This window comes from Corvus kubaryi, unplaced genomic scaffold (genome assembly GCF_017639235.1).
Source record: "Corvus kubaryi isolate FWS band 111438036 unplaced genomic scaffold, C.kubaryi_AGA036_p1.0 37394, whole genome shotgun sequence".
Lineage (NCBI taxonomy): Eukaryota > Metazoa > Chordata > Aves > Passeriformes > Corvidae > Corvus > Corvus kubaryi.
In genome coordinates this window covers 14,741,839-14,767,236 of record NW_024581133.1, presented here as the reverse complement: position 1 = coordinate 14,767,236, position 25,398 = coordinate 14,741,839, and the positions used below count along the sequence as shown (strand labels likewise).

The following is a 25,398-nucleotide window of genomic DNA, read 5'->3' as shown; positions in this document are numbered from 1 at the left end:
TTCAATGTTTTCTGATACTGAAAAGCCTTTCAAAAAAAAAAAAAAAAAAAAAAGAAAAAAGAAAACTACTTACATGAAAAAATCCCAAACAAGTACAAATAGCAGGGTAATCAAAGTTATACAGTTTTAACAAAGATCTATACTAGTGGTATGTTTTGAAGGCCCTTCTGCTTAGGAGAGTTGCTCTTTAAAGCCACTTGAAAAAATGAACTTGCTGCCACTGGAATCCAGCCATCACTTCATTCTGCAGAGAATAAATTATGGCTGTTACTTGTTAGCTTCTAAGATACAGAAGAGTGGTTTTTAAGTTAGATTTAACTTTCAAAATATAATTATATGAGAAGGAATATCACAATTTATCTGTTCCCTCCAATCCTATAAAATCATTAATTTCTAGATCTCTTTACAAGCAAATAAAGTATTATTTAACCAACCAAAAAAAAAAAAAATCCAATCAGTATCATTGATATTGGGAAGCTTTGCACTGTATGTACACCAAAGGAAAGGTCTGAGGTGAGATGTCCATGCTAACAGCATTACGGGGGTTTTTGACTCTATGGTTGATGAGGAAACTTTGGGACAAGTGCAAACCAATTAACTATCAGCTTCTCCCGTGCCTCTGCCCCTCCTACAGTTTTAGCAACGGGAAGCAGTAACAGACCTGAGACAGACCTGGATCAATTTTACCCAGGCTTTGCAGAATGCCAGATGCAGCAATGAAACTCTCAAGAATCCATTTCCAGTAGCATTCATGCAGTACTGCAACAGGAACTCCTTCAAACACTAGACATTTCCACAATGAATATACCTCAAAAGTTAAGACTATTAAGTTGCAAAATAAACCCACATGAATGCGAACTCTTGAGGAAAGATCCAAAGTGTTTTGAGATTAAGTTAAATTATTAAAATATTTGAAAAATAGCATTTTAAAATCCTTGTCTCTTTTGAATTATGCTTTGTGTTCTCAGAGTATTCACTGTAATCACAGAGAAACAAAGTTGACTATTTTTAAATGAATACTGAAACTATAATGCAATGCTCCATGGTTCTGGCATCTGAACCTCAAGTTAAAAAAATAATTAATGACATTTACTACCTCTAATTGCCTACTTTCAACTTTTATTTGAATTTCTGAATACAAATTAATACAATATTAATAGCAAATTAGTAAGTAAATTGCTAAGTCACTGTAATACCTGCATCAGGAGTATAGAGGAATTATCACAGGCTAAAGGAGAAAAATTTCTAGGAGCCCTTTTACAATATCTGCAGCCCATCAACTACTTCAAAGCAAGTACTCTTGAACAAAAGCCTAGGAATGATATGTTCAAGGAAGTCTAGAGCTTTAAAAAGTAGAATATAGCATAAGGATCTTTGAAGGTAATGAACAATTCCTGATACCTTGCTTCAAATTTGCTGTTTCTGTTCAAATAATACCTTTAATATTCTGGAAACATAACACCTTTTTAATGGAGCTCATCACAGGAATCCTAAATTAAGGCACCCTATTCATTAACTTTTGAAAATTTTAGTCAAGTAAAATAGAACCATTCTGTATATCCCACCTGGAGTCTGAGGTCCTTATTTATTATCCACAATTCTTACAACGGTTTCATTGACCTTGACTGGTTCCTGATCGCATATCACATTACATAACCATGACTCTAAATTATTTCTCTAGTTTGTAAAATAAGCAAAAACCTTAAACTTTCACTATCTGTATTCCACTGACAAGCACAGTAGCCTAACATAATACTGTGCAACAGTGACTTCAAGGTGAAGTGTCATATCAAGAGCTAATGACTTAATACATATAAAATAATTAGATGGCGTGCGTATAATACAAGTCTCTTAATAAAAGCTATATTTATATTCTACTCACACATAACAACTTTCTATATTACCCAACGTTTTTGTAGTTAAATTATGTCTGAAATTACTAATGTCATCTCAATTTCTAGACACACCAGGTACATTGAAAATCTTTCAAGAACTTTGAAATGTCTTTTCTTGTTCAGTGATTAGAGTTCTGAACAATTTTATAAAAGTCAACATCAGAATGTTTAAAAAACACATCTTGAAATGAAACATTTTCTGTAATTGTTTTCCAAGTCCAGTATTAGTTCTAGAGTTAATGCAGAGTGGACAAGGCTTTGACAACAATGCAACCTCAACAAGACTTCTAACGGTGACATAATTATTACGCTTTTCATACTGCAAGTTGCCTGCCTATCCTATAAAGAAAGCATTTAGGTTCTTGTAGCAACATTGAATCCAAACTCCTCGGAAACTTCTACCTCTGGTAAGCTACACAGATCTCAGCTGAGAGGTGTATAAAATTCCCATAATTATATACCTCCCATTAGAAGCCAGTCTTCCTCAGCACCGCAGAAAGTGAGGATGCAGGCTGGGCTCAGCTCAATGTGATCACTGGCTTCTGGCTCAAACACAAGGCTGGAAAAGCTGAAATTTACTCCCACAGATCAGACTGGAAATCCTAAAATTATAGCTACTCAATATTAATATTTGTTTGAGAAAATAAAAAGCAAATTTGAAACAATGCTAGAGACACTGAGCACTCAGATGCTATGCTGAATTCTTGTGCACCTCTACAAGTATGTCGATTTTACGAATGGTATCCTGCCTCCCGCAGGAAAAAAAAAAAAAAGTATTAATTAACTTGCAACATGAATAAATCTTTACAATAGGCTAAACTGAAATTTTTATCCCCATTCCAAAAAGTATTAACTGGAATCAGTAATCAAAAATGGAAAATATCCATTCTGAGGATCTGTACTTTTCCACAGAGTTCTGTAGACACCAAGAAGATCAATCTTTGATGTTTTCTTTCTCCTACATTAAGGTGACATTTTCCATTATTTAATTATACTAAATATGACACTACTTAGAACATAAACAAACAATGGCACTTCTCTCCCTAGGGATGGTTCTAATGATAAAACAGACATTCTTCATTATAAGCCTGGGCTTCTACAGCCAAGCCAGCCTCAATACAAAGACTCTGAGACAACAAAGCTTTCAGATCAGTGCTTAATTCCAGACATGCTGGTTACTCCTCACTGATTTCAAATAAGATTACTCCTACGCTTGAAAATAAATGTGCCTGTGCAGTGTCTTACAAGAAGCAGCTATCATTTAACATTCAGGCTTCTATATCACACATTCTTTTAACAACAGCATCAGACAGGGGAACTGGATCCTGTCAAAATTCAAATTCTGTAGTGCACTGCATCTGCATTCTTTTCTGTAACCTAGATTGCCTCAGACAACCATCAATCATTCTTAAAAGAATGTAAATATGGAATAGTCTCAGCCATTTCCATAATCTCCCCAATGAAAACTTATCACTAACTGAGCTTTTTGCCTTTTTTCATGATGCTGCACTCCCCTGCACCGAGGGGAGCAGCGGGGGTATTCGCCAAAGCACAAGAAGTCTTTCAAAGTAAAGGCAAATGATGAAAGAAACAGAAGGGAATATTAGTGAGAAGAACTATTAGAATGGATAGGATATCCTGGAGGGGAGTTTGTTGTTGGTTTTTCTTTTACATTTGTTTATTTATTTGCCTGCTACCTTCTCCTTGCAGCAGAGAAACGTAATAATCAGTTTGACAAGAAATTATGGTCTACCTGTAGCTCCTCTTAATAATGTAATTTAGCATTTCCCAATTGTACGAGGACTCAGGTTGCACATATTGGGATTTCAGTAAATATTTATAAAAATTTACTATTGTAAACTACTCCCAGTTCAGCTGTCAGTTTTTTCTTGATCACCTTTGCAGATGTTAGTCCCTGCTGCACTCTACCTGCACTAGCAGTGTTATGATGGTGGGTTTTGTATCCAAATACTGTCCCTCCCACAAGAGGATTAAAAACATCCTACTCATCTCGTTTAGGCTCCTACATATTAGATTACAACACTGCACACACAGAGGAAAGGGTCTGAATCAGCAGATCAGGACTCCAGCAGCTTCCTCCAGCACTGAGTCCAAAACTACTGCCCCAAGTAAACGTCATCATAAAATTATAAGCTCCACACGAAGCAAGTTTTTGTCTCCTCCACCTCCTGCCACAAGCCTGTGGCATAGCCTCCTTATCTTTGTTCAGTTGCCTGGTTTCTTAGCCACTTTATAATTATTTATTCTTAGCCCATTGTGAGACATCGGTGTTTTCATTTGTAGCTCTGCTTCCATGCATCACAGAACAGGACTTAGATTTTGGTGGGGGGGAAAGCAGGAGAAAATTGGAGTGACAGATGCTCTATAAAGAAATAAAACATTGCTGTTACCTTTTTCATTTTCTTTCAGTAGGATTCAGGTGGATTATCTCCACCAACAAAAGGATGAGTATTTTAACCCCTTTTTATTAAATTATGTCTTCACTACCACTTACAATACGGATTCACACATCAAAGAGCTTATGAACCTCATTGGTTAAACAGAAATTTTAAAGTTTTTTTAAAAAGCAAATAAAAATAGATTAAAAAGCATCCTCTGACTATAGACAGACTTGATTTATATGTTTTCTTTAGGTATTTTTGAGATTTCCAGTGAAACAGTATTGGAATACGCTTTTAGTTTATGTATTGCAAATATACACAAATATTGCATTGATTTGAGTAACAGCAACATATTTTCTCTCTAATGTTCAGATTTGCTTAATGCATTATTTGATACAGACTGTGCACAAATAAGAAAAAATTAAAATGACAAAGTATCTTTAAGCACTTCTCTAAGTGCATCAGAAAATAGTATTTCATCAATAAGCATAAAATCTATCCATATGGATAATGCCTAATGCTATTAAAGTTCTCAAAGAAAATGTGACTACATATCATGTCACCTAGTAATAAGAATATCCCAGAGACATACTTTCAAATGCTCAAGTAATTCACACATCTCTCTAAAATTTAAAAAAAAAGTTTGCCTTATTTTTCTTTAACACTTTTAGCCAACTAAATCTTCACACAGCATTGCATTGCAGCAACATGGTGTCAAGCTAGAAATGTTATGAAATGCAATGCTTGTGGTATGTATTAGTGTGGAGCCACTATAATATTTTGCTGTACCTCAAAAAGCACAGAATCTCACCATGAAACAGAGCAATATAGATCTGATCTAACTTCAACTGAAGACAAAGTAGGAGTTGAATCAGGTCCTTTCAGATGTACTTTTAAAGCACACAAATATATATAGCTTCCCCTCAACATGCCACCAAATAAAACACTTCCAAGAAGACACAGGAATTATTAAATAGAATAACTGTCATCATTACATTTCCAATAATTAAACTTCCCAAAAGATGTAACACACAACTGCATCCACTGCTGCACAGAGACAGGAGTGGCATTTGGGGAGAATAAAATAGGTATGGTACACTTTATGTAACTTACATAACCAGAATCAAACCACCGAACACATTGTAAAAACCTCTGATTAAATGTAATAAAACTTATCTGCATGACAAAATATTTTTGTCTAAAACTTAATTTGATTTTTTCATTACAATCAGGATGAACAGATTCATCAAACTGTGTTCTATCTGCAAGGAATAGCAAGATCTGGAATTAATAACAGAAAGCTTACTAGTTCCACATTATGTTTCTTCAAGTGATACATTTTCTTGACACTGTCTATACTAGCTGAAACTGTGGAGAAAAGCAAAGTATAAAAAACCCCACATTCTACAATTCATGTAAGGGCCATTTTTATTACAACTGCTGACATGAAAACATTTTTATATCTATGTTTAAATAAAATGACCTATCATGCCTTCTGTAACACTTCACTTTGCTTCCCTAGGACCAGGTAAGTACAATGAAAGAAAACTGTATGACCACTACGACCTAAATACCACTCTTAGTTTTTTACAGATAAGAAACTCTCAGTGTACAAATTTGTGACTGATACCTTCCTCTCAGAATATCTGAGATGAGAAGTTCACATATTTCCTCCTTATTTGTCCTGATGATGACACACGTCCCACTGCTCCCATCGAGCGAACAGTGGGCTCTTGCCTGCCCACGAGTGACTGGGTATTGCAGTGCCATATGCCTGTCAGTGCCCTACTCACCCACATTACACCACTATACTTTAATACATTTTTCATAACATGTTGTTGATTCATCCAGAAAAATCAGTTCAGCACACAATCAGCAAGCACAAAAGGAGTGGGAATCAGTAAGGGGAAATGCAGGGTTTAGGGAAAAATGACCGTATTTGAACAGCACTACCTCTGGCGCTCACTAATCTATTAGACCTGCGTCTCCCTGTTCGCATTTTCTCGGTACACCTGTCAGCAGCAGCAGGGGCAGGGAATTCGGACCCGGCTCTGCACAGCCCGGGGCGGGAGCACACTGCGCTACATCGGCGGCAACACTCGGGCTGTCACGCAAGCGGTGTCCCCGCCGGAGCCGCTCCCGCGCCTCAGCCCTCGCTGCCATTGCCGCTGTGCCGGGTCCGGCAGCGCCGTCCCCGCGGGAGCGGAGCCTGCTCCAGCCGCGTCCTCCGCCGGGCCGGGCGCGGACAGCTCCGCCGGCACCAACAACGCCTCCCGACGTTTCCACACGGCTGGCGGCGAATCCGCCGGGAACTTTGTGCCCCGGCGATGCCCGCCGGGAGCCGGAGGCCGGGTCTGGGCACGGCGCCCCTCATGTCCGCGGGGACCCCCCGCCGCCGCGCCCGCCCGTCCCGCCGCGGCCCGCGCTCGGCCCGGCCCGCAGTGCTCGCGGCCCCGTTTGTGCCTACTCACCACAGCTTCCTCTTTAGGGGCATCAGACTGCCCCTGTTGGAGGCGGTCACCCCTATGGCCATCTGCAAGACAGTCAGGTATTTCTGATACTTCATTTTGCCGTCGCCCCCCCTGTCCCTGCCTCGTCCCCGCCGCCGCCACCGACAGAGTCTCTCCAGCCGCTGCATGCAATCATCAAATTTTTATTTCCAGGCATCTGCCGTCCCTGCGTCGCGCTTCTTCCCCTCCTCCTCCTCCTGCCGCGCTCCCTCTCTCTCTGCCCCCCCGGCTCACGCTCTCCTCCTCCTGCCGCACTCCCTCTATCTCTGCCCCCAGCTGACGCTCTCCTCCTCCGCCTCCCGCCGCGCTCCCGCTATCCCCGCTCCAGCTGACGCTCTCCTCCGCCTCCCGCCGCGCTCTGCCCTCCCCCGGGCCCGCGCTCCTCTCCTCCTCCCGCTGTCGCACTCCCTTCCTCGCAGCCCCTCGCGCTTTTTCCCCCGACCCACTACCGCGCCTCCCTCTCCCCCACCGCGCTCCCACCACCCCGCGCTGCCCGCCCCCGACTAGGCCCCCCGCCTCGCCTTCTCCTCACCTGGGCTATCTCTGGGCGGCGACCGCCGCACCCCCTCGCCCCCGGGGCGAGCAGGCCTTCCCCACCATCCCTGCCGCCGCCGGGGCGCTCCCGCCCCGCAGCCCTCCCCGATTACCTGGGGTATCCCGCCCCCACCCATGAGGCGCAGCCGCCGCGCTGCCCTCCCGCCATCAGGGGCGCGCCATGGCCGCAGCGCTGCCCGCGCCTCGCCGGCCTCGCCTCTAATCCCATTAGCGCCTAGAGAAGCCCCATGTTATTTTAATCGCCTCCCCGGCTAACGGTGTCGGTTGTAAGGTAGCAATAACCGAGCTCCGGGGCAAACGCCTCACCGCCTGCCGGGGCGGCCCCGTGAGGGGGAAGGTCAGCAGGAGGGTGGGGTGAAGCGAGGCGAGGATAGGTACGGGTGAGTTAAGGATGAGGGCGACAGCAGTGCTCAGGCGAAGGTTTGGACGGCGCATCCCGCCAAGTCTCCCTCAGGAAGGGCGGCTGGAAGGCAGCTCCCGCCGCGGGACCGTAGGAGGCACCCCCAGCACCTGCACGGGGAACCGCACTTAAAAACCCTGGTGAGGCCACAGGGAACCGGAAGGCAACCCCTTTTTTATGTTTTTTTTATTCCCATGTGAGGAAAGCAACTGGAACATGTTTGAGACTCATATGATGATAAAGCCGAAGTATTAAATTTGTTTTAGAGGGGTGCCCACCTTCTGGGTGCTTAAGCACAAATAGCTGAACGTGTAACTGTGTCATGGCCTGAGGTGTGACACAGTTATTATGGCTTTAATCTGTTCTCTGCCTTCCTCCTCAAGCTTAGCACTAACAGCAACAGAAGACTGTGGTGTCTGAGAAGTGCATTTGGAGTAAGTTCTATCATCTCGTACAGTATGATTGGAGACCCTCAGTGCAAACATTCTTGAAATGAAGGGTAGCACTTAGCTGGACACGTTGATCAATGGTGGTGGGAAATACTGTGGCCTGGGATACCCTGTTTAAGCATGTAGATAGATATTTTGCGGAGTGCAGATAAGAACAAATCCATGCTGAAGGGACAACTTTTCATTAAGCTGCTATAATGTGAAGAGTATGAGTTGTAATCCTTACCCTGAGTTGAGAGCCTAAGGTTGCACTGTCAGCTAGGAAGAAATAATGTGAATAGTATTGTCACTTTTTGGCTCAGAGATGAGCGTTTCAGTGATTTTTTGTGTGTGTGTGTGTAATATATACCTCAAGGCTGCAGTGAGCTGCATTCTGCCTAGGCCTGTTCACTACACAGGAAGCAGAGAAGATAAATGCAATACTTAACAAGCACAACAGATTTTAATTAGAAACACAATAGTTGCATTACTGTAGTCAATGAGTTAAATGGCTTTGCATTTTCAGCCAAGAAATCTGATGTTCACAAATGTCCTGAAATTCTGTGTCACAAATGCTTAAAAAAATTCAAATGGCAGCTTGATGTCCAGTATAAGCATGTACATCTCCAGCTCTGAAGATACTGTTAATGGGCTCTTTGACTTGAAGAGCTCAGGCATTACAAGCAATGAGGGATGGCTAACTTGAAATGATTAGGAAGATTAAGGAGGTGGCATTAATTGTTGTACTTAAACAATGCTCTTAGCATGCTAACTGGTAAGTATATATCTTATATACACAGTATATCAAATTAGTTTGAAAACCTGTAGAGTTCTTACTTTGCCTTAAAACCAAGAACTGTAAAACGAACACATTGCTTTCTCCTGTGTATCTAGTCATCATTAGCTGGCTGAAAAAACTCTTGTTGCCCACACATGTTATAAGAGAGTAAGTGTGGGCTGGATTTTGATCTCTACAACATTAACAGAATTCTAGAGACATTGTAATTGAAAGAGTCATTTACATTTGTGCAATACTATTAAGAAAATAGTATGCACCTTAAAATGGTAGGAGGTACTGACTAAAATAATGATGAGACTGTATTAGTATAAATATTGAATGTTATTTGTTATTATTAAGTATATGAATGTTACACCTGTCAGCTAGAAAAACATACCTCATGTAGAAATTCTTGAAAAAAAAATCTAGTCCTAAGCTGGTTGTAGTGGTAGAAATTTTGTAGATCAGACAATCTACGGATATGAGGAAGCAAAGTTTATTTGAAAGATGACAAACCTGGAAGAAGCAGGTAAGCTGTCGGAGGTTTTTACTTTGTAAAAGGACTGTGTATCACAGAATCCCAAAACACTGTTTTTCACTTTTACATTGCAAGTTTGGGACATAAGTTTATTTTTAGTATTGATATACAAAAGAGTTAAGAAATGTGGTAACAGTACCTTGCATAAAGATTTACAATGGAGCGTGGGTGTATATTCAAAACTTCTTTAAAAGTCTGTAACGTGATTCCTGTTCCTAATTCAATAGGGATTCCTAAATCTATTTAAATTTGCTAAATAATGACAGTAACTCCAAATTTAGCTCTATAGTTTTCAACTATTAAATTACATGCATCTCGTATTAACAAATTAACTTATGCCCATTTTATGCACCATCTTCTGTACTTCTTGATGTGCATTACAGGTATAAAAAACAGTTATTAATGAAGACACTTCATCCTCTAATTTTAATTGGCATTATTTCTGTTTCTCTTGTACCTGTTCCTTCTTAGTGTGGCTCCATTATATATTGCCTTTAAGCACCAATGTTTTACATATATGATGAAAGAGTAAAAAGATCCTGTCTTTCTTGCCTTTCAGACAACCAGCCTATTTTTAACAGGAGTCAATCAGCAACTTCCAGATTAGGGGAAGCGTTCGGACATCCCACTGTTAGCTCCAAGCCCTGCATGGACCTGTTTGCTGAGCTAAGACCAAAATTTCTAAGGTAGATATCCCTGCAAGAGAGGCTCTCTGATGCTATTTGCTGTTCTCCATGCAAACCAGTTCTGTCTAAATACACTGTCCTTCACTGCAGAAAGCTGGAACATTTTTTGAACCTAGTGTGTGTTTTAAAAGCAATTTAATTCCTGTTAAGTTAATATAGCTGTTTCATAGGGCTTTTTTCAGTACAAAACCAAGCAGAACCATACTAATTTCTTAATTTTATTTGCTCAGGTAACTCAGCTGCAGGCTTTACCTCAGAACAAGCTATAATCTATTTCTTACAGTCTGTGATGCCCTGGCCTCTTCTGAAACCTGTCTCCAGAATGACCTTCTGATGCACTTCTTGGCTCAGAGAACAGACTGCTCTTTCACAGTTACAAGTTGCAGTGTTGTGTATGCCTGCTACACTGAGTGGATGTGCTCTTGGCACAGCTCCACCCATGATCGTATGTTTACACCGGGACAGTGGTGTATGCAGAATATCCATGGAAGGAGCCCGAGAAGGTAGAGTTTAATGCCAGTGTGTGTGATCATTTCGGCCCACACCATGGTGATTTTAGGCTGTTGTCAGCAGCAGGAGACTGACTCACTGCAACTTAGACGGTGCCACTGAGGCAGTTGTACATTGGGAGCTCCCATCAGCTGCTAAGACTGAGGAAGCGCAATTGTGGTGTAAAGCTATTTTCATCCTAAGTTGTGTCTCTTGTTTTTTCCATCTTAATGTTGATAGTATATATATGAAATTACAGGGAGTGCAAAGCAAGATTTGGCAGCATGATCTACCTCTTCTAGATTTGATTTCAGTAAGCCTGTCACTGGGATTTCGGAACCTTATCTTGCTTTCCGTTATCATCAGCCTTATCACACAAGCCTGTAGTGCCAGTTGTCACTAGGTGCCATCCTTTTCAAACTTTCACTTGTGTCTGTTTTGACTGTGCTCATAGGATGAGCGGAAATTTAGGTCTGACTCAAAAGACTTTGGAGACACTATAGAAATGCACTTTTTAAGTCTTAGGTATGCTTAAATTACTTCAGATAATGTAGTTTTTCTGGAATAATGTAAGGAAAAAGAAACTACGCTTCTAACTGGCATTGCTGTGCTAGTGAACAAGCAAAAATACTTTTTATTTGCTGATGTGGCTTACTTTGTTCAACAAACCAGTATAAGCTACTGTTTGGCAAAAAAAAAAAAAAAATCCTACCAGAATAACTGGCATCTTTATTAGTAATGTAATGGTTGCATTGGCAACTTTTGAGGGCAGATTAGACCTTAATGGCACATTTCTAGCATTCAATTGCATTGATTTTTAGGCTTGCAAAATTTATTAGAACTAAATCTAACATTAAATAAACTTGCTGCTGGTTTTATGGAATATTAAATAATGTCTTTTATTTGCATCTTAGGATAGTCTTAATTTTATCTGTACTGTGCATAAAACAGACACTTTTCATTACATCATCTGTTCCATATAGTTCTCAATACTGTGCTACTGTGTATGCTGAAGAATTAACATTTTGTTTACTTCTAGGATGAATCTGTTCCCCTTGCTGACTTTTACTCCAATGATTGATAAAAAAATCTTGATAAATGTCATGTTCTATGCTTCTGTGGTATTTAATATGATTTGGGAACTTTTTATTACACAGTTCAGTTGGTAAAGTGGCAGAGTTCCAGACTGATAGAATACAGTAGTGACATTAAAACACAACATTAGTTGACTGATCTCCGTCTGTAATTTAATCAAAATGTGCCTACTTACTAAGGAAGGTTTTTTTCTGCAGGAGTTGTTAGTAATGTGAACTTGTATAGTTAGTCAGTTATAGTAATAATATTAATAAAGATTTCCATTAAAGCTATTGTAACCAACTTCCTTGCTGTTTCAATCTGTCATGTGTAAACTTTTTATATCTTCCATTTCCTTTCCAGAAAAAAAGAGACGAATCATATCTATGAAAGGCAAAGCAATTCAAAATCTACAAGTTTGTCGGATGCAATGACTCTGGGGGTTATTTTCTCCCTCCTCAGAAGTAAGCAAGAAGTGTGTGTGTTTGTGTGTTTCCTAACTTCATTTAAAATACATAATTATGTGACTTTTTCTGCTCTATTACGGTTTCTTTGTACTCACATTAATGTATTTATTGAAAATAATGCAAAGGGTTTTACCTGGCCTATTACAGCTTTTTTTCATAAAATACATATTAAGTGAAGATTATGTAAATATATATGAGAGATAAATACAGTATCATCATAAAAAATAAACAAAAACACCTGAAGGAATTTTCCTATCACACTTTACTGGGGAATTGACAGTGTACACAAAGGGAAGTTTTCACATTTCTTTGAAGTGTCCTCATGAGAGACTGGCTTGGCTGGTGGCAGAGAACTGTGGGTCTAAGTGGGTACAGTAATGAACTGACACAGTCATTTAAAACTAGTTTGCATTTTCTGAAACTGTTCATCCTGATCATTTATTTGAGCTGCCAAAATAAAAAGAAGTAAATAATTTTGCTTTGGAAGGAAAGAATGTTCACCTTGTTTTCTCAGAAGAAGAAAATATCTTAAGAGAATTTATTCACAGAATAAAAAATTACTGTGGATTAGCAAGAAGAAAGGGTTTTCTAAATTAAGCAATTGAAATATTTACAAGAAACTTGTGAGCAAGTATCCCTGTTATACTATATAATTACAGGGCATTTAGAAGTGGTTTTCTATACACATAGTGTTAGTGCTGCTCTACCAAGTCTGATGTGGAATTGCTTTATACTATTAAAACCAAATTTTAAATTACTGCAAAAATAAGAATACTGTTAAAGTGAAGAATTCAGGCTAGACTAAAGTGGACTTGTACAGCTGCTGTCCAGTGATTTTAGATATACCCATTCCTTGCAAGCTTGTAATGCTAAGATTTTACTCTTAAAAGAAAAAAAAAAAAGAAAACTACCCTAAGTCAAAATTATCCAAATATCACATTATGCCTGACAAGCATGACCCTCTCACAGGATAAAATAAGCTTAATGTAGAAAAAAATAAGCATATGCATGAATTCCATTAGTGCTCTCTGATACAGCTTATTCATGTAGAAAACTACTGGAGGGAAGAAATCACCAAGCGTACAATTTCAATGTGAGATGCAAAAGAAAGAGAAGCGTAAGTAACATCGCTTCCCAGAAAAGATTCTAAGGAATAGAGTGCCATCTGCAACACATCACAGTCTAAGTACACAAAGATCTAATTAATTAATCTTGCTAACTGCGTATTGGTAGAGCTGTGAGCCTCTGTAACTCTGAGGTGAGGTGTGATCAGGCCTTGCTATGATTTTGGGATGTAGAGTTGTTAATAGCTTTCATTTTTAGATGCTATGCCCGATGGGGAACCCTCCAAGCACACAACAGTTAAAAAAAAATGGAAGATTGTGAAAAGCAGGGGATAATTACTCTTCCCTGGAGGAAGGGTGTAAAATTCTGAAAAACAAAAATTCAGAATATTGCAGGCTGGGAAAAAAATATGGGTATCTGAACTGCTGTGGTAGATGTGTTATAGAACCACTGTGAAAAATCTGGAACGAGGACCAATTCATATGGCTGCATTCAGTTGTCTGGAAAGACTACTTGCTTACTTTGCCCCTTTTGTTTTCAGTTCCGTGGTGAGTTTTGTGCACAGTACCTGTACACATCAGGATAAGTAGATCAAAATGACAGAGAGTATTACTAAAATTTAAGGAGTTTCTCTTGCCAAAATTTATAAACATGCCTAATTTTATAAATTATTTTTATGTTATAAATAAAAATATCTAATTATCATTTATTTACAATATTATAAATATGAAATTTATAAATTCAGAGCCTTATTTAGCATCTTTAATATCTTTAATTAAATGCTGATAAGAAAGTTTCCACATTCATAAGATACAAGTCTGAAGGTTAGCTGGATGTTTCCTGAATGTATTGAAATTGTTTATAATGTGAGTTGAAGACCGTTTTATATCTCTAGCTGTATATTTGCACTTACTACAAATATGAAAATCATTTTTCACTTTCAAGAAGAAAGTTGCTCTTATTAGAGTGTATAAAGCTTAGTGTGTATAAAGCTGTTCTCATTATCATGTGTATGACTGTTAATATTATGCTATTTTAATCAGATTAGCAGTACAATGAAAATTAATGTAATAGGATTTGCTATAATTAGAGGCAAGTATACAGTAATCTACTATGAAAAGAACACAAAAAATGTCAGTGGAGCTCATTACAGGGATATTGTTTATGGTAATTATTCAAATTTTTTAAAAAACATGCTAAGTCTGATTTTAATAATTTTTTTTTCTTGACACGACTTTAATAAAACAATTCAACCCAGAAATGTTATTACTGTTCAAGTATTACTCTTTTCTGGGCCAGAAAGAAGTGGAACTAACTACAAACAATTTTAACAACTGAAGGACTACAAGCTGCTCTTTTCATTGTCCTGTCCAAATAAAAGATACAATGAAAACAAGGAGTAAAAATGATAAAATAGTGCTAAACAAGATTTTTACAACATAGATGAAGGATCTAAGTGCTCAATATTTATCAGTATTAATACACCTCAAATGTTCCTGTAATTCCAGGGAAACATACATGAAAATTTGGTTCAGATTTCAGATCTGCTTCCCAAATGATTATACTGTTATTGTATACCTGTCTCTTGTAACGTTCTCATAGATCATAAAACTTAAGATACACAAATGAAGCCTAAAAGATGGACATTAAGAAATGAAAAGCTAACTTAGAAGTATAGTTAAATGTAATAGCAAAAACTTTGATGCTGCAGGGAATTTTTTTTGGTATGTGGGACTCCACCTGGTGAAAGAATCAGCTTGAACACAGCAGGGTGAAGGACTGGTTCCTATGATGTCACTTTTGCTGTCATTAGTAATTAGGTGATGCCATCCCTAGTGCCATGGTACCCTGTCCCACTGGAAATTCAAAATACAGTACTGGGTTACAGTGTGCATCTACAAAGCTTTCAAGAGTCCAACATGAATATTTTCAAGAAAAAACAAAACTATTCATGCTGCTAAGAATCTGCAAGATCTGGTCTTTTAGTCACTGAGTGTTTAATTTTGAGGAAACAGCAGAGGTAGCACTTGTAACATCCTAGTGAGATAGAGCTCTCCCGTTAAGGATGTGTGTGTGAAGAAGGGTTATATATTAAAAAAAGAAATTCATGAGAGAGATAAAAATCAGCTGAAAGGAACTCTTGAGCCAAGTTTTGAAAATGTTTCAATTTATGAAAGCCTAACTTCAGACAATATATGTCTCTGTATCCCAATTCAACTTTCTTTTATTAAAAAAAATTTATATTAAATTGGACCAATATTTTCAATGTGAAAAAAATTTAATATATGTCATTTTTTCAGGTGTATGGAAATGAAGAATAGAAAACACTTTTTAGTTTCTTTCAAGAATATCAAATACAAAAGAAAGAACAGATCTGTTAATTCTAGCTACATGTAGTTTTGAATATCAAGCAAGTATTTTTCTTACTGCATCGAATACATAAGGGATGTACATTCATCTATCTTTTACTAACCCGTGTGAAGACTTTTCTAGATTCTAGTCATTTATAACAATAAAAATTCATGTGCAGATCAACAATCTTGCTACAAACCAAATTTTTATATCAAATAAGCAATTTTCTGTCTTATGCTTCAGAGAAGAAACAATCAATTCTAGCTTCTTTTATACACTGCAGTTATTGATACTTTTGGCATAGATGATCTGGCTCCAAATTTGCTGTGAGTAGACCAATTTTTTTTTTAATTGCCCCAGTATAAAAATAAAACTGCCTTTATGGCATTCCTGATGTTATGCTATCAAATTGCATAAGGCCTTCCTTCCTGGGCAAAGCATGAATAACAAAAGAGAAAATGGAGGTAATTAAGCAATTTGCCATTCGTCCCTTAGCAGAGAGTACAAAATTTTGGGTTTGAGTTGTGGGGTGGGGTGTGGTGTGGTGTGAGTCAGTCCCTTGGTTTTAAGCAAAAGAATAACACAAATAATGCACTAGTAAGGTTTTGTCTGGTAAAGTAAGTAGACTTAAATCAGCTTTTGCCATTATGGCAGTTTATATAACATTTTCCTGGTTTTTATAATATTTCTCTTGCTTGTTTTTAGACATTAAAGAACCAGAAGCCTGCACAAGACTGTTGTACAAGATTTTATTTGTCCAATTTAAAATTGGTCATCACATCAGTATTTTCTGATACTGTAATATTTCTACTTCCTAACATGTTTCAAAAACAAATTGGCAAAAGCTATGAAGCAAAGTTATATTTTAATATACTCTCTGTTCTTTCCTTTTGTTTGCCTCTAATTATTTAACGTGTTTGCTTGGAGATTTGAAAGAAAAAGCAAGACCATGTTAGGGTCAGGTGTACTCAGTTGGCATAAATGAATAAGGCCACAAGGAAGTGATCATTTTATACCATGTGAAGGTCTGATAGCATGGTCTAATCCATGCATTTTGCTGAGTGTTGGGAACAGTATTTCTCATGAGTGATTTCCTGAAGGTGACCTAGATGGTGTCTGTCCTGAGATCTGTCATGCTGTGATTTGCATGACTGCAATGGCAGCATGCACCATGTTAAGAGTTATGGGATAATGACTCTTCTCACTAGAACCTACTACTTTTTTTCTTTTTCTCATTACACACTACCAGGTTTGAGATCTCACTTGCTCTCTTGCCAAGTAATCAATTTGCCCACCATCTGCATGTAAAGAGCACCCAAGCAGTTAGGAAACTGACTGGTCCTTACTTAGTACTGTGGTTTCTTGAGAGCTATTCTTTGGCTCTCCAGACTTTGGAGCCCCAAGAGAGTATACAACAAAAATGGAAATGGTGCTTATTGTTTAGTTAAAGAATCCTACTTTTTTCTGTGAATTTTTTTTTAATAATGTACAAAAGATAGATTTTGAAGATTAACTATTAGAGCCATAAATAGACATCTCTCCTGGCACCCTGAACATCTCTGCAAATCTATTCCTTTTATTGCCGTAGTGCAAACCCTTCCTCAGAACCATCTGCAACACTACTGAGATTTGAAAACCAGAACATAGTAAAAAGACCATAGCTTAATGGATAATGATCAAGGACATTCTCAAACTCACTGCACTTATCTTCCAGACAACTGCCCAAGCAGCTAAAGCACCTCTTCATTGGCCTCACTCCCAAGTGAAAGATATAAACACTACAGAAGCCAGAGAACTTCTCTAAAGAAAACCAGCTGATTTCTCACACAAATCTAGTGTGATGTTCCTCCTCCAAATCTTTGCTGGACCTTAGTGACAAGCAAATAGAATGAATAAAGCAGTGACCACACAATGGAACAAATAAATAGCAGTGACTATTCGAATGGAATTAACAACATCAAGCTTCTTATCTGCTCATGTAGCCAAAAGTGATGATGTTCCACTCATTGTGAGTGACCTCGCAGTGGCTGGAGATAGCGTTTTGCAGTGCTGACAGTTTGAATGTGTACCAGAGTACACTGTCACTAAAAGAAAACATAGATCTAGAAGACAGAAGACATAGTGTTTGTAGGAACAAAGCAAAAATACCAACACTTGCAAGTAGTCACTGCAACACACATTCAGTCTGGTGATCTGTGCACATCACTGTGACAGCAGCAATAAATCACAAGCTCTGCAACTGTTCAGAGGAAAGGTTTCCTGTGAACCTGAAGCCAAAATTAAGGTGGATCACGTGGTATTGGATTTACTCCATTCAATAGATAAGTTTCTGGTTATCTTATTATGCAAAAAACATACATACCATCTGTCTTAGGCATTTATGAAATATTATTACTGTGGTATCTGTACCGTGAACAAAACAGAAATAGACTCTGCTCTTGCCTTCCTGTATTTTCATATGATCACATCTCTAAGTAAGCTGCATTATTTTCAAATGATCTTTTCTACTGCAACTTCTGAAAGCATAGGTGTCTTAGCATTGTATTGCATCTTTTACCTGGTCATCCAATCAAAGGTATTTATCTTTGTAATTCCTACTGACTTCTGTAAATTTTGACAAAATAGTGCTATTCCACCAAAATAAAACATTAAACTCTCTTACACAACTTGAATCTCAAAAATTTCTAATGGATGGAAAACACACTAAGAAAAATCATTCAGCATAGCAGCAGAATAGTTGTCCAGTAGCAAAGAAGAGAAGTTCTACATAAGTATTCTGATGCTGCTCTGGTTGCAAGGAATTTTATTCTCTTGATGGATTTAAGATTAGAGTAGCACCAATGTCATTTCTCAGTTACTTGCCGTCCTACTTGATGCAGACATCTGACATCTCATGACAAATCTGATGCTGTAGAAGCTCAGCTTCTCTCTGGTGAACTGTATTACAAATACAACCAAATTCAAGGTCATAGCTAAGATTCTAAGTGAATATGATAAGATAGAATTAAATATAATGCATAGAATCTCATCTGCATTTCTGTCATCTCTTGTATGAGCGTCTCTGAAGGAGTTATAATTGTGAATAAATACAACCTCAAGATTGATGAATTTCTGAGGGAGTTGGCTACAAATGTTATCTGAAGATTCATATAATCTTCAGACTGAAATTGCATTTTCCATTTTCTTTGCCATAGGTCTTTTACAAAGAACATCAAAATAAGAGACACTGCTTTTCCCTTACAAAGGCATTGTCATACTACTGTACAAATAATGTTTATCTGCTCACACACCTAACAAGCACCAGTGACAAACATTCCTGCTCCACTATATAGCATTATTTTAAGATTACTCTATGTCCTCTTCTAACCTACTGTACATAATCTTACCACCTCTTGTCTCAGTTTGTTTCTCCAAATGTCATTAGCATGCTTTAGTCTAGCAACCAGTTACTTGTCCTTTGAATTCAATTGGCCTTCACTAGGTGGTACAAGAGAAGAATATTTTCTGCTATTTTCAATCAAGAAACCTTGAAGAGACATTCTTGTTCTTCACATGTTTTCTGGCTAGCATTGAATAGAAAGAGACTAGTAAGGAAGCAACCCATATAAAAGCACTACAGATTTCATCTTGACTTCTTCTGCAGACCCAGTATTGAAACATCTTGAGACATTTTCATGGAGTTTCTTGCTAGCCTTGATGTGCTTTCTTTTTTTGATGCTTCCCTCTCCAATATCGTAAGCTAATTTTTTCTTTGCAGTCTGTTGCAAGTGTTTTACAAAGAACAAATTCATCTTGTATCACCTACACAAAATGACAATGCTGTCTCCCATCTTTTGCAGCAGCAGCAGCGCTGAAGTTACTCATAAATTGTCCTGTGCGTTTGACATACAGCCAACAACTGGAAGAAGCAAACTCACCCCTCCCCAGGTATTTTTCTTCATTTTGTAATTTCACTGTATTTACCAGACACTGTTAGTTACTGTGGTATATATACTTATTTTTACTTACTCTTGTCAACCCAGAGAAAAGAGAAGCACCATCACTTGATTTGCACATCCCAGTTTTCTGCAATCTTCTGAATAATTAATGGAACACATATAATTGAGCTGTTTATATGAACAAAGTTTACATGTGGTTTATAAAGCTTGTTCCTTTTTTTGCATTTGTTGTAGTAGGAATACATATCCTCTCACCTATATTTTAGAAATAAGTTCGTAAAGTTCTAAGGAAATTCACATGGAGAATAGGAGAATGATACTAAAGGGATGAACAAACCCAGGAAATCAGACAACTTTGAAAATGAACTCAAATGATCCTCTTGTTCCTACCTGCTGCATATTGCCTTTATTTTGCTGTGTCTGTACTAATAACAATGGCATATTTTCTTGTGTAAAGTACAGGAAGCCAGTGGGCCAAAGCCATATGTAAAATATGTTTCAAAATTCTGCAGAGTGGGATAAATGGTTAATCTAATGTTTCTTTATCAGGCAGCCATCATATGTCAGTATGCTGCCTGTAGCAACAGATAGCACAGTATATAACATTCTGAATTCTGTAACTGAGAAACACATTGAGCAAAAACCAGCTGTGCCTGGTTCCAAAAGTACTGCTTGTATTTCTACTTAGCTGAATAGACAGGGGTTATTCACAGGCAGTGTTTACCATTACTTTGGGGGAGGGTTTGAGGAAGGGAGAGAAAAACTCTAGCTATGTTTAAATGTCCTATAGGCTTTCTTATGTACTCCATGCTTTGATTAAAACCATGTGTTCCTGCTTGTCCCTCATCCTTTATCCCCTACAGAAGGAGCAAGTAGTGATAATTTGCAGCAAGATTTTTATGTAAGTGTCCCCCTTACATGGGTTTTGTGCGGAAGGGAAACATATGGTTCTGAAAGAGCATTAATACCCAGGTACAGCTGGTCTTTGAAGATTTTAAGTGATCTAGATAAAAAGAATTATCAAATGCCTCCCAAAGGAGACTGTGGCTTTATAACAAGTGTAACACTTATAGGGAGATGTCTATGAAGACCTAAGAATAGAGTGGGGGTTGTATTGGCAAAAGAAAAATAGACACATAAGCAAGTAAGACAAAAATAAACCCCACAACATGGCCAGTGGCAGAGAACTTAATCACAGTCTACCAGGTTGGCAATGAAGAAAAGGAAACTGATTAATTCATCTATTGTTATTAGTTAATGCAACAACCAAACATTTCTCCATGACAGCAATGTCTCTGCGCTAGGTCTTTATTATCCTGTGGCGCTGGCACTCCTATTACTCAGAGTTAACACTGATTTAAAACAGAGTTCTGTTTGCTTGATATAAAGACAGCTATCAGAAAAAAATTAGAGTCAGACCTTAGTGAGTATCAACCCTGTTTCCTGTCTGAAAGACTCATTGGATTTAAAGAAAAGTCACTTTTAAAGAAGGAAAGATCTAAGGCAACAGATTTATTTGAGGAGCTGATCCCAAAAAAATATGTTCAATCTTTATTTTTATTGTACAGAAATATCATATAGTTCCAACCATGCTTAATCAGGCTTCATTACTCCAGAGTCCCAAATAGAAATGCCAGAGCTGAGACTGGACAGTCATTAACTGTTCTTGTGCAGGGTAAAATGTGAAGGTGTATGTTCCCAGGAGAGACCAGATTGCCAAAGGGATAGAGAATAAACTTGATATAGAGAATGAGAAATTCAGAACAGAAAGTTCATAACAGAAGGTTTAGGGAACCTGGGAAATTTATGAAACTCCTATAGTTTCATGACTGCAAGAGGTAAATTAAAGGAGCAATAGAAAGTCAAGAGGAAAGATGGAAGAAAATTGTATAATCCAGGCAGTGCTGTGAGAAGAGGAGCCTTGTCTCACTGGGATTGGTAGCAAATCCAAATCTTACTGTCAAATACAAACGAGAAAGCTAAACCACAGAAACAGAAGCCGTGGGCCAATTCTGCATAAATGAAGTTATATTTTTCAGGACTGCTCAAGATAAAAATCCATTTCAGAAATAAACCACTATCCCATCTATGTTTACAGCAGCAATGAAAATGAAGTTGCTAATACAAAATAAGCACAAATCCATCATTTCTCCTGAATTCTGCAGAAAGAACGTATGCAGATAAGGTGCAAATCTAGTCCTGGGGCTGCCACTGGATAACATGCCCCTAACTAGAAGGATTAGAACTACCATGACATAAGAAATCCTAAGTTAATTTGGAAGTGGAACAGCTGAAGAAAGGCTATTAACAGAAGCTGGAATTAGAATGCGAAGTTAAATTGCTTCAGATTATTTCTGTCTGTGCTGATACTGGTGCCAGATGTGAAAGTCGGGTGAGATAACCATCTTTGAAACCACCAAATCTTTTGTAAGTCAGGGAGTTTAGGAGTCAAGATCAGAGATATTGTACCTATGAGTGTCATAAGAAAAAGTTCCTTTTAACCTTCTCATGTAAGATTGTAGCAATAAAAAAATGGAAAAGAGAATTATATGAAGGGAGGTTCATCTTTTTTTTTTTTTTTTAATGAGGACACTAAATATATTAACAACAAGTGAAAAGTTTAAGTTATGGTAATTATTTTATAATAACTAAAAGTTGCTTCACAGATTTTTAACAAGGTATGTCCATGGACCAGCTGGTAAGGACCAGCTTGACTAAGTAATTCCTCAAACCAAAAGTAAATATGCTGTGGTCTTAAGTAGGTCCAAGTTGCAGTGTTGTTCTATAATATCTGCATGTGTATTTTATAATGTTACAAGTTATTAAGCATGTTGATGTATAAAAATATGCAGAAATGTTGGCTGCTCGTAGATCATACAGCACGAAGAGATACTAGCTGCATAACAGATTAGTAACAGCTGGATGATTTGGAACCAGAAGGCCTAACATGCCAGTACAGGGAAAATTTCACTCAGTTTACAGAACAAGACTACTTTACCTAGGGCAATAAAACAATGCCTCTAGATTGGATTTTGCAGAACCAGGGGCTCCCTTGTGAAACTGCACGATAACTTAGGCATGACAAAGATGTCACAGGATCAAGGAGCCCAGCAGAGAAATTCAGCTGCCTGGAAAGATTCTGACTTGAGAAATTCTGATTGCTTGAAGAGTTGAAATGAATAAAGGAATTAAGCTTGAGGTTACAAAATTTAAAATGGAAGCCTATGCTTTTGTGCTGTAGTGTGTCTTTATGAATATTTCAATTTCTTTAAGAAATAGATCTGTATTCTGTCATCTTTTATCTTTAGAAAGATTTCATTTCATGAAGTGCTTAAGATTTTCTGCTTTTAGATTCTCTTTTGGCAGGGGGGTGGGTTTTTTCCATGGAAAGACTTTCCAGGTTTAATGCCGTATTTCAAAAGAAATTTTTTTCCGCTGTATTTTGTTCTTTCCCTTTGACAGCCATCATTGCTGAGTAATGCCCAGGGTCATACTTTTGAAAAGCAAGTTCTTCTTTTGCAGCATTGCTGCAGGACCTATGGCAGGGTGTATATCCAGAGAATTAGGTGCTTATCCTTCTCTAAGGTATAGGTTGATGCCTGATATCAACCTTGATATATGGCAGAAGAGTGCCAGATGCAGATGGCTAAAGAAATACAAAAGGGGATATCAGCAGCTACAGAAATTGTTTTAGGGATATATAGACATACATTCACATGTATATACAATTTTGAAATATTAAGCAAGAAATGCATTAAATGTAAGGTATTTTGTTCCACCAGAAAGCATACAGCAGGCTACTAGTCCAGGTCATCAATTGCTTGGATAAAACTCCAGACTGAGCTAAAATCTTCACCACAGAGTGCAGAGAGCTTCAACTGAAGTCAAGAGGGTTGACCCAAAGTATCAAAGATAAAATTAATCTGGATAAAAAGTCCTGACATAATCCCTAGATAGCAGTTATTTTCCTAACAGAATTTATTACCAGAACAAAACTTGAAAAAAATCTCCAGCCTTCTCACATCTGTTGGCAGAACATCAGTATATTTAGTAAAATACAATCATTTTCTCATGTAACAGATTTCCACCCTTAATAAATCTTAGTACAAAAAGTTACTAGCATTCAGCTCATACTTAGTGCCAAAACTGGACCGATGTCCTTAATGGGACATTAAGTATTAATATGGCATTGCAGAGGATTCAGGTCCTTCATTGCTAAATCCGGCTTAAACAAAACAAAGAAATTCTATTACTTGCAGAGAAATCAGAAGTGGACCTTAAATCACATGACAATTCAAGGGACAATCCTTGTAGAAGAATAGGGGGTCTTGCCAGTGAAGGTGACCAGTTAACAAATCCCAACTGTGATGGTTACTTTTGGGGTTATTAGATGGGGACAAACTTTTTAGCAGGGCATGTTGTGATAGGACAAGGGGTAATGGTTTTAAACTGAAGGAGAGTCAATTTAGATTACATGGAACAAAGAAATTTTTTACAGTGAGGGTGGTGAAACACTGGCACAGGTGAGGTGGTAGATATTCTGTCCCTGGAAAAAGTCAAGGTCAAGCAGGATGGGGCTCTGAGCAACCTGGTCTGCAGTGAGGTTTGGACTAGATGACCTTTAAAAGGTCCCTTCCAACCCAAACTATTCTATGATTCTATTTTTACAGTCATATCACAGATACTTACAAGGACCTTAGAATTTTTCCCATTTATAATTTGATTTCCACTCCCCTGCTCCAGCATTTTTGTTCAACTGGTTTTAGGTTGGCCAAGACAAAATGTGACTAGTTGGTATATGACATGTTACCTCTGCAGTAGATGAACATATTTTGATTTCTACAGCACTGAGTCAGCATTCTGATGAGTTAGCATTTATATTCCCGACAGCTGTTTATTCCTCTCAATGTAATTTCAGAGATAAATGTCCAGAAGGGCCTTGGTGCCCCAGATCTATCAGAAAACATATTTAAGATATTCTGTGGTATTTAAATCATAAAAAAAAAACTTATTCAGTAATGCTAGGACAAAAAGTGTTTAATTTTTAACATTAAATAACTAATTTAAATCTTACTATATTATTTTGAAATATAATCTGGTGAAAAGTCAAAGTATTTTTATTTTCTATGCAAAATCACATCATTGGTTTCTAAGGACATTATAAAATTTAAGAAATATACAGAAACTTCCAATCAGTATTTTTACTTTACTCCTTTTATTTAGTGTTGAGAAAGTAGCCTTTAGAAGAAAAGAAGAGATAAGAACCAAATGGTTCCTGGAGCAGCTGACTGATTGTGTCTTACTAAAGCCATGGGAGTAGTTGGCACAGTGGAACACAAATCTCCACAGAATGCAGAACCAGTAGACAAGGATTCACTGAATTCCAAAATTCTTCAGGTAATGCTGCAGGGTTATTTCGGCGAATATGGTGTAGGCTATGATTGTTCATATGCTGTCATTTTAATCTGCATTGTTGTTTTTATTCTTCTTGTAAAGCAGTGCAGATGTTGCAGAGTAGCACAGATTTTATTTTCCTGCATCACCCCTATAGAATTGGTGGGGTGTTCTACCTGATTTAGCACAGCTGCCTTAGCTTTGGACTTTAGTAAGAGTAAACTCTTTCTAGAAGATGTTTCTTCTGAACACTCTTCTGATAGATGTGCATTTATAATATGGTACGGAAATGAAATTTACTGTTAGCAAGATTATAGAAGTTCCTGTTACTCATGCAAAAATAAAATCCAGTTCTGAATCCCATTAAATTAATGTTTTTGATCATATATGGTGGCAATTAATTCTACAGATTACTTATGATTTTGCT

At 37.9% G+C, this 25,398-nt stretch overlaps 1 protein-coding gene and 1 long non-coding RNA gene across 12 annotated transcripts in view; one reads left to right on the top strand and one right to left on the bottom strand.

The window, feature by feature from the left end:
- TJP1 (tight junction protein 1) overlaps positions 1-25,398 on the bottom strand; it is a 190,405-nt gene that overhangs the window by 152,066 nt on the left and 12,941 nt on the right. For 3 of the 11 annotated variants that reach the window (XM_042039677.1, XM_042039678.1, XM_042039680.1), the window contains exon 1: positions 6,769-6,950. The exons of the other annotated variants lie outside the window; for them this stretch is intronic. In XM_042039677.1, the coding sequence (XP_041895611.1) occupies positions 6,769-6,935 (167 nt within the window). In that variant the 5' untranslated portion in view covers positions 6,936-6,950. Of the gene's footprint in view, positions 1-6,768; positions 6,951-25,398 lie in introns of those variants that run through there. 11 annotated transcript variants of the gene reach the window in all.
- LOC121670002 lies at positions 7,181-10,557 on the top strand. Its single transcript, XR_006017986.1, has 3 exons — positions 7,181-7,902; positions 10,088-10,192; positions 10,476-10,557. It is a non-coding gene; the product is annotated as an uncharacterized LOC121670002 (long non-coding RNA).